We start from the raw sequence: 10,384 nt of genomic DNA, 5'->3' as shown, positions 1-10,384 counted from the left end.
GGGGAGGACGCATCTTAAAAGAGTCCCTAGTGTTGCTTTAGGGTCACCCTGACACAACAAGCCCTGTTCAGTGTTTGTCATTCAAGGGTGAGTAGGCCGGGGCCCCAATGCAAACAAACTCCATTCTCTTCTGTCCACTCCTGCAATGCCCTCTTCTACCTCGTTGTTCTTGGACATGAAAATCCTAGCCATTCCTGGACCAGGGCCTTTGGGTGACTAAGGGCAGGACGAACCAGATTGATGGAACAGGCGATGCAGAAAAGAGAGTCTCCCTCAACAGCGATTTCCACTGCCTTTGGTGTAGGAACCTTGTAAAGACAATGGCGGTCCCTGAAGAAAATGAAAATTCAGATCAGATTTAGAAACCAAGAGGTCTGGGTTTTCCAAACCAAAGGCTGTCTCCACTGGAGAAACCCAGGCCCGTCTCCCTAGCCCTTCCCCAGATCGGCCAGCAGGTGGCGCCACCATCAGGGATTTCAAAACCAAAACTCTACTTAACTGGAAACAGACTTTTTTTTCATTTTGTTTATGCAAATAGTTCATTCCCTACAACACTCCTCCGGGAATGGTTCCCACCCCCCTTCCCCTCCACGCTCATTCCCTCCCCCTTCCCTCCTCTGCATGACCGCTGTCTCCCTCAACGCAGAGTGGATGAAGACGCTGTCAGGAGAGTCTAGGATCCAAAAACAGGCCTGGAGAAATGTGAGTAAGGCTGATGGGGACCCAGGGAGGGAGGGAGGGAGAAGCCAGAAGGGAGAATCCTGGGCAACTCTGCTCCCAAATTTATTCAGGGAGACAGGAACACCCTTCCCCTCCCCGTATATCTTACCTTATGCCAGTATGCACACGCGGGCACACGCAAACACATACCTTCCATCCCTCCTCATGAGGACAAAAGGAGACCTTACACACGTGAGGTGATGGCCACGCTCTCTTCTTCCTCCCAGCTCATAGCCCGGGAGCAGCAAGATGGGGAGACCCACTCTGCCCAGGAGGGGTGCGCTCTGTGTGTGACTCCATATTCTATAGGCCGTTTCTCCCAGAGGCCTTTGCTGGCCCTTGGGAGCCATATCAGAGAGCCATGACTGGAAACCCTCACCCTCAGTTAACTGGTCCCAAGCCAGCCCTATTCCGGGAAGGGGAGGGGAGTGTTGCGAGAGGGCAGGGGAGGAGGATGGGGAGAGAGGACAGGGAGTATGATGAACCTTTGGACTGCACATTGCCCTGGGGGAGGAATACCCAATGCAGCGGCTGCAGAGACCAGCCTCCCCTCTTCACCCACCCCCACCGAGAACATCTCTATGAGGTCTAGAATGGCCAGAGTGGAAAATGCCGAGCGGTATGACCATCCCAGCCCCCACCCCAGTCACTGCCAAAATGGCAAGGGGGCTGCACCCCTCCAGCCCTACAGACACCTACTTTCTTTTCGGCAGGTGGCTCTTATACCTCCTGGTGATGATCCTGTTCTGTAGGGTGGAAGGCTCCATCCCCATTTCTCAGAAGCTCTTTGGGGAGGTGACTTCTCCTCTGTACCCCAAGCCTTACCCCAACAACTTTGAGAAAACCACTGTGATCACGGTGCCCACCGGATTCAGGGTGAAGCTCGTCTTCTGGCAGTTTGACCTGGAGCCTTCTGAAGGCTGTTTCTATGACTATGTCAAGGTATGGGATCGGGTTGGGAGGGCAGAGGGAGAGCTGGGTGTCTCTGGAAACTGAGGACTTGTGTTCTAACCACCCTGGATAGTATTCCTCACACATGGACAGAGCCCTAGCCCTTCAAGAGCTGATGGCCAAGTGGAGCTCTGAGAGTCAGGTGACACCCTGGATGTTGCGGGGGGGGGGGGGGGGTCCACTGGATTTAGAGGCCCTCAGTGAGCACTGAAGGGAGAAACATGGAGGAAGGAATGTACAGGTCCCACTTCCAGGAAATGTACTGTCCATAAGAGTCAGAAAAACCTTCCACATCTGCTGACTTTCTGGGAGTCTTTGGAAAAGAGCTGTGCCTCAGTTTCCCTGTTTCCATGTAGAATATCACCATGGCTGCCTGCCTAAACAGGAACATGGGGAAGAGAAAAGTATGCAGTAGTAGCTGAAACATAGCCCTCAGCAAAGTCAATGGGCTCAGTCTCCTCACCTTTGAAACAACCAAGAAGGCCTTCCAAGTCTCAACTTTCTATATCCAATAAAAATGAGATTCAAGGTTCAGGATCCAAGTAGAGCCTACACACATCTGATAAATACCATTCCCAGGAGGGTGTACCATCTCTCATTCTATGAGAGAATGATCGGAAAATGATATATCTTCCTAACCCAGAGGACTTGAGAAGTTTGCAGGGTTGGGGGGAAGGGTCTCCAGGGTAGGGATAGAGAGGGATGGGGTGGGGGCAGGATGTCTTCCACTTTTGAGGGGTTAAGGAACCTGTGAAGAAAGAGATAAGGTCGGGGGGGGGGGGGGCGCCTGGGTGGCTCAGTCGGTTAAGCATCTGACTCAGTTTCAGCTCAGGTCATGATCTCATGGGTTCGTGAGGTCAAGCCCCGAGTCGGGCTCTGCATTGACAGCATGGAGCCTACTTGGAATTCTCTCTCCCACTCTCTGCCTCTCCCCCACTTGTGTACACTCTCTCTCTCTCTCAAAATAAATAAATAAACTTAAAAAAAATTTTTTTACGAAAGGAAAGATAAGGGAATCTAGGCGATGCTTGCCGATATGAAGGCTGGAGAGGCTCACTCTCAGCTGAGTCTATCAGGAAGCATGAGGGATATGAATGGTTTGCATAAGGTGAGGTGGAATAACTAGACAGAAAATAAAGCAGACCTGTCGGGCTTTCGGAATGAAGGAATGCTGAAGACTTGGGTAGAGACAACCAGGATTCCAGTGGAAGACGAGCACGGGAGGTGGTGGAAATGAAGAAAGGCCTGAAACGTGCTGGGGGACGTAGAACAAGGAAGAGATGATGTAACAGGCACAGGGTGACATGCAAGGAGTTACCCACTGGGAGACTCAGATGCACCATGGAAGTCCCGCCAGAGTGGGGAGAAGTTCACAACAGCCAGAGCCCGGCAGGCAGAAACCAGGCAGAGGCTGTTCCACCAGTAGAGTGGAACTCGTTGGGACACTCGCTCTTTGGGACAAGAGGAGGACCTTCACTGACCTTCCTCATGGGACGTGTCTCCTCAACAGCTCCTCTTCCCGCCCCTTCTCCTTCCTCCACCAGATCTCTGCTGACAAGAAAACTCTGGGGAGGTTCTGTGGGCAACTGGGTTCTCCGCTGGGCAACCCCCCAGAAGCAAAGGAATTTATGTCTGAAGGGAACAAGATGCTGCTGACCTTCCACACGGACTTCTCCAATGAGGAGAATGGCACCATTATGTTCTACAAGGGCTTCCTGGCCTACTACCAAGCTGTGGGTGAGTGGTCCCTGGGTGCCTTTTTTCCTGGCCTTAGTCATATGGACTAGGGACCAGAAAAGGGGAATCTTGAATCCAAAGGAGTAGGAAGCCTGTCTTTCCTTCCTTTTCCCCTCAAGAGAGCTTTGTCCAAAAGGGGCCTGCCAACCTGGGTTCTGTCACCATTGGGGGATTTCCAGAAGACATTATTAGACAGGCCTGGAAGTCCAGGTGGCCAAGAGATGACTTTGTCTTTCGGCCTCTGGTGAGTGATCTCTCTGAGAGCAAAGCCATTACAGAAATCCCCGGCAGGAATTTAACCTCTCCTTCTGGAATCTCTTCCAGACCTCGATGAATGTGCCGCCCAGCACAACTCGGTTGAGAAGAATCTCCAGCCCCAGTGCCAGCACCTGTGTCATAACTATCCTGGTGGCTACTTCTGTTCCTGCCGTCCAGGCTATGAGCTTCAGAAGGATGGGCATTCCTGCCAGGGTGAGGTTGGGGCGCTGTGGGAGGGAGGCAGGGAAGGAGCAAGGGCTTGCTGGCCAGCCAGAGTCTCTGGTGACCCCCGCCCGGCTCTGCTCCCACAGCCGAGTGCAGCAGTGAGCTGTACACGGAGCCATCGGGCTACGTCTCCAGCCTGGAGTACCCCAAGCCCTACCCCCCTGACCTGCGCTGCAACTATAGCATCCGGGTAGAGCGCGGCCTCACCCTCCACCTCAAGTTCCTGGAACCTTTCGAGATCGATGACCACCAGCAAGTGCACTGCCCCTATGACCAGCTACAGGTATAGCCGTCCTACTCCCTGAGAGACCCCCTTCCTCTCCTTCCCCTCTTCACCTGGCACCCCTCACCCCTGCTTCCCGCTAGATCCTCTGGCCAATCGGGACAGGAATGACCAAAGTCACACATGGGTTAGGCAAGTTCCCACACAACTGGGTGTGGATCCTAGGGATCCCTCCAGCTGAAAGCATACCCAAAAAGCAGACTTCCCACCACCACTGCCCTCCTGGCTCAGTGGGGAAATGTCTGAATTAGAGAGATGACCCTCACCTCTTCCCCAACAGATCTACGCCAGTGGGAGGAATATCGGCGAGTTCTGTGGGAAGCAAAGACCCGCTGACTTTGACAGCAGCAGCAATGCCGTGGATCTGCTGTTCTTCACGGATGACTCGGGGGACAGCCGAGGCTGGAAGCTGCATTATACGACTGAAAGTAAGATTTCCCAGGGGCCTCTCCCATTAGGCAGCACTGGGGCAGAATCAGATGGGTAGAAGAGACAGTGGCTCTGACATGAATATGTCCTCTGGTCTCCCCAACAGTCATCAAGTGCCCCCAGCCCAAGACCCTAGACAAGTTCACCATCATCCAGGACCTGCAGCCTCAATACCAGTTCCGTGACTATTTCATTGTCACCTGCAAACAGGGCTACCAGCTTGTGGAGGTAAGAGCCCGAGGCTGAGGGAAAACAGCTGGCCCAGCCTTCCAGGGGCAATTCACACGGGTAGCTCAGCGCCCCCCGCCCCCATCAGATTTAGGCTCAGTCCCGATTGGACTCACAGATGCTTGAGCTGGAAGGGTCACCTGGTCTACCAGTTCTCAAACCTGACTATACGCTGGGAACACTTGGAATTTTATGAATACTGATGTCTGGGTCCCCTGTAAGAGACTGATTCCATTGACCTGGAGATTGATTCTTCAGCCTGGCACCTAGGGCACCAGGATCACTCGAAGCTAATGTGCAGCCAAGTTTATGAACTACTAACCTTGCGCAGTAATGGTAGAATTAGGACCTGAAAAGGCAGGGTGGAGTACAAGGAGTGACTCGCTCAGCATCACAGATTTTGTACAGGAGGGACTGGAACCAAATCTCCCGCCTCTTGCCCCAGGGCTTTTTTATGTACGATGAGGTTCTCAGCCTGGGCCCACCACCCTGTTCTCAGCTTTGCGGGTGCAGTAAAGAACGTGGTTTTATTGGTTAATCTCACAAAATCCGGTAAAGTAAAATGCGGTTTTGAAAGACATGGAAGTTAGAGTGACCCCTGGGCAGGGGCACGGGACTGGACATCCCGTCTTTGTTCAATAGATCCACTTGGAAGACCTCATCAGAATCAGAGAGAAGATCTTTGGTATGCCCTCAAATAGTAGTTAATTCATTCAGCAAACATTTTATGTGTTTACCGAGGGTCAGGCAGTGTTCTAGATGCAGGAGGTCAGTAAAAAGAAACGCGCATATTCACGAGAGCCTTCATGCAGCCTAGCTATGAATGTTGCATCAAGCTGAGCTAGCCAGACGAGTTGCTCTTTACCCCTGGATGTCTCCAGCTACATCATGAGGACTGGCTGTCCCAGGCCCAGAAGACTGGAGACTCCCGTACTCTTTGCTCACGTTACAACCCTCCCTGTCTTCTGCTGCCACCACCCTTACCTTGGCATGTGTGACTCACATCATAGAATTTAAAGCAAGCCACACAGCTTGTCTCCCGTTATTTGCATTTCACTCAAACATCCTTGTTCTCATACGCACTCTCTTGCAATCTTTTCCAGGGCTAACTCTCTGGGATGGTTGTTGGCCTTAATAAAACTCATTCATAGGGTCTGGTTAATTTTCATCTCAGAGGGTGCCATTTTCTTGCTTTGTGCCTGCTATCTACTCAACTACTATAGCACCTGGCACTCATCAGTATCTCAAGCACCCTGGAAAGTGGCTGGGCCCTTGCCCTTCAGAAAACTGCGGTCTAGGAGAAAGGAAGTGATGCAGGCCGAGACCGGTGGGTACTCCAAAGGAGGAGAAACATGGTTCTACTTCAGGGCACGGTGTTTTGTTCCAACGCAGAAAACACCCAACCAGTCTTGCTGTTTTTTTAATCTAAACCTGTGGAGTCCAAATGGGCCTCCGTGGAAAAAAGCAAGAGTCTAGAGAGAGGATTATTGGGCCTGACAATGAGTCCTTGCTCTGACTTGCTGCTGTGTGACTCGGGGCTCCCCTCTGTAGCCCTGGTCTGAGAAGGACAAAGGAGCCGCACCCACAGAGGTTCTGAGGTCTGCGAGTTTGAGATGTTCTTGCACTGGCTGCTGCTCTGGGGTGGGAAAGGCGGGAAGGGAACCGCAGTGCCTTCTTGTACTAATGACACAGCTACCTCTGTCCCTCTTCTCACACAGGGAAACCAGGTGCTGCTCTCCTTCACGGCTGTCTGTCAGGATGACGGCACATGGCACCGTGCCATGCCCAGATGCAAGAGTAAGTCACAACTCAGGAGTATCTGCCCCTACTCCCACCCCCTGGCCATGGGGACCTGGGATGTGAAAGGAAGAGGGGGCCTGGGCTAAGCCTCTCCCCAAAGGACTTTCCCCCCCACTTGTCCTCTGAAGCCTATGGCCCACAGCAGGAACCAGTCGGCCCTCCACTCAGCTGGATGGGGGGCTGTACCCAGAACTGAATTTCACTCCAACCAGTTCCCATCCGTCATAAGTTCCCCCCACTGACCTATTGCCCTGAGGTTCTCAGCTTGTTCTGTGGGCAGACAACTCGTGGTCCCTCCGCTGAAGTTCCAGTACGTTCTCAGCTCTCATACGGCCCTGTGTTCTCTCCAAGTCAAGGACTGTGGGAAGCCCCAAAGCCTGACTAACGGGGACTTCAATTATACCACCGCAAAGGGGGTGAACACCTACCAGGCCCGTATCCAGTACTACTGCCGGGAGCCATATTACAAGATGCAGACCAGAGGAGGCATCAGTGAAACCGAGCGAGGTAGGGACCCATGCAAATGGCAGCCTCCTCCCTTCCATCTTCTCGGGACATCTTCCGAGATTTCTTCCAACATAACCCCTCGAGAATGGATGCATATTACGGTACCTTCCCAGGACACTGGCTTCAGGGGCCTAAAGTACGATGCCAAGAGGCATCTAGTAGGGTTGAATAAGGAGGCACCTGAGCCGATACAAAGAAAATCTCAAATCTCATAAACGGTCCGCTCCTTCTCACCACAAGCATCATCATTCCCACCCGCACAAGCAGCGTCATCATCCCGACCTCCGTCACCATCATTTCCACCACCACCAACCCCACCACCTCCAACACCCCCTCAGGCTACTATGTTGCAACTTTTTTGCATTTAGATTTACTAAATGACTCTCAAACTTATCTTCCAAACTTTTCTTTAAAATAAATCAGGAGTGCCTGGGTGGCTCAGTCAGTTAAACATCCGACTTCTGCTCAGGTCATGATCTTCCAGTTTGTGAGTTCAAGCCCCGTGTCAGGCTCTGGGATGACAGCTCAGAGCTTGGAGCCTGCTTGGGTTCGGGGTCTCCCTCTCTCCCTGCCCCTCCCCTGCTCACACTCTGTCTCTGTCTCTGTCTCTGTCTCTCTCTCAAAACTCTCTCTCTCTCAATAACCATTAAAATAAATAAAATAAAATAAAATAAAATAAATCACATCCTAGGAGCGCCTGGGTGGCTCAGTCAGTTAAGCGTCAAACTCTTGATTTTGGCTCAGGTCATGATCCACAGTTTGTGAGTTCCAGTCCCGCATTGGGCTCCGCGCTATCAGCATGGAGCCTGCTACGGATTCTCTCTCCCCTCCTCTCTCTCTGCTCCTCCCTCACTCGTTCTGTCTCTCTCTCTCTCAAAATAAATAAACTTTTTAAAAATAAAATAAAATAAAATAAAATAAAATAAAATAAATGACATGCTTTGTAGGTTAGAAACATCCAAAAAAAGAAACAATCTTATATTGAAATTATATAGTATTATTAAAGAGCTGGGCTTTGAAGTCAGACAATCCTTAGTTTGCATCTTGGTTCTGTAACCTAGAAATTATGTGACCTTGTGCAAACTATTTCAGCTCATTTTCCTCCTCCAAAAAAATGAGGATAATGCATCCCCGAAAGTGTCACTGTGGTGCTTCAAGGAGATAATGTCAAGAAAGTGCTTAGCAACAGGTACGGTACTCCGTCAGCCATCAGAAAATGTAGCCGCCATTATTATCTACAAGGCCACTTCCAAGGTGCAGTCACTGACAAGATGTTCAAATGTTCCTTCCGGTTTTTATGTCTACCTTCACAAACAGGGAGCACATCAAACGTAGAGTTAATGTTCTGATTTTTTTCACCGAATGTCAACACCAAAAAAATATACGTAGGGAGCCTCCCAACACTTGTGATATTCCATCCTTATGTATTTCAACCTTCCCTTTGTCCGTGTTGGTGCCGGATCTCCCCTCTCCCCATCTAGCGCACTCTGTGCTTACTGGCCTCTGCGAGCCGCTTCTCCTGCCCACCGTCTCCCAGCCTGCTCATCGCCCCCTCTTTCCACAGGGGCCTATACCTGCACCGCCGAGGGCATTTGGAAGAATGAAAAGGAAGGACAAAAGATTCCTAGGTGTTTGCCAGGTGAGTGGAAGCCCTCTGGGGCCATTCCCAGTGCCTTTGGCAACCCTGCGGGGCCTCAGGAAGAGCCTGCACAGAGCACGGAGACAAAGTGAATGGAGAGACACTCCAGCTTGAGGTCAAAAACAGACAGGAGCAGTAAAGGGAAAAGGAAAGGAGAAGGCCCAGGAGAAACGGACAGAGGGACCCAGGCAACTGGACTCGGTCCTGACATTCCCGCTTTTTCCCTGAGCAGATTGGGAATCGGGGAGTTAAAAAGAGCAAGAAAACCCCCAGGAAGAAATAAACCAGAGCCAGGAGGAGAGGCAAAGGCCAAAGACTCCGGGGGAGGGTGAGAATGGGAGAACAAAGAGGAAACGCCCCGGAGCCAGAAAAAAAGGCTTCAGGGGGGAACTGCCTGATCACAGAAGGAAAGAGGACGGGCCAGACTGACTTGAACTTGCCTTCTCTGTCTCCTCTCCAGTGTGTGGGAAACCCGTCAATCCCGTGGAACAGAAGCAGCGCATCATTGGAGGGCAAAGAGCCAAGCTGGGCAACTTCCCCTGGCAGGCATACACCAACATCTATGGGCCGGGCGGGGGGGCCCTGCTGGGCGACCGCTGGATCCTCACAGCTGCCCACACCCTCTACCCCAAGGACTACAACGGGGAAAATAACGCCACCAGGGATGTGTTCCTGGGCCACGTAAACGTGGAAGAGATCACAAAACTAGCAAACCACCCTGTCCGCAGGGTCAGCATTCACCCAGACTACCGCCAGGACGAGTCTAACAATTTTGAGGCGGACATCGCCCTCTTGGAGCTGGAAAATAGTGTCACCCTGGGGCCCAACCTCCTCCCCATCTGCCTCCCTGACAACGAGACCTTCTATGACAGGGGCCTCATGGGCTACGTCAGTGGCTTTGGGATAATGGAGGAGAGGCTTTCCTATGACCTCAAGTTTATCCGTCTGCCCGTAGGTAGGCGAGAGGCGTGTGAGAGCTGGCTCCAGAAAAAAAATAGGAACGATGTGTTTTCTCAAAACATGTTCTGTGCCGGGGACCCGTCTCTAAAGCAGGATGCCTGTCAGGGCGATAGCGGAGGGGTCTTTGCAGTGAAGGATGAGGACAATGATCGCTGGGTGGCCACGGGCATCGTATCCTGGGGCATCGGGTGTGGCAGGGGCTATGGCTTCTACACCAAATTACTCAACTACGTGGACTGGATCAAGAGGGAGATGGGGGAGGGGGAGGGAGAGGGCTGAGCCCACAATTCACTAGGTCAAAATCCAGACAGCAGTGCGTTAAAAAAAAAAATGATCTGACCAGTTATTGATAACCACTAAGAATCCATATTAAAATCACTGATGCAGAAAGACATTGTGTGAAATAAATGCTCTTTTCTATAATCCCATCCCTGAAACAACCCAAAAGTCACCTTTATTTCCTCCAAGGATTGCAGAAGATGTATTCCACAATCTCTAGTTATTGTTGTCCTCTTCCGTCATTATACCCTTGGGCAATTGAAACTCTTTCCAAAGAAAATTTTATGAAAAATGCCAGTGTGCAGAATGAGTTAAAAGTAGTATTTAACCAATATAAAAATATTTAATAAGATCATATTTAAAATACT

General features: G+C 51.3%; 1 protein-coding gene across 1 annotated transcript; it reads left to right on the top strand.

The window, feature by feature from the left end:
* The first annotated feature begins 567 nt into the window (after positions 1-567).
* Positions 568-10,129, top strand: C1R (complement C1r). The gene is made up of 11 exons (XM_042945703.1): positions 568-702; positions 1,434-1,662; positions 3,216-3,408; positions 3,733-3,879; positions 3,978-4,174; positions 4,455-4,602; positions 4,710-4,831; positions 6,550-6,628; positions 6,983-7,138; positions 8,703-8,777; positions 9,238-10,129. Coding segments are annotated over exons 1-11 (2,127 nt in total). The 5' UTR covers positions 568-700; the 3' UTR covers positions 10,017-10,129.
* The last annotated feature ends 255 nt before the right edge of the window (positions 10,130-10,384 follow it).

This window comes from Panthera leo, chromosome B4 (genome assembly GCF_018350215.1).
Source record: "Panthera leo isolate Ple1 chromosome B4, P.leo_Ple1_pat1.1, whole genome shotgun sequence".
NCBI classification, from domain to species: Eukaryota; Metazoa; Chordata; class Mammalia; order Carnivora; family Felidae; genus Panthera; species Panthera leo.
Note: the sequence above shows the minus strand (reverse complement) of the source record. Positions and strands in the feature narration are given on the sequence as shown.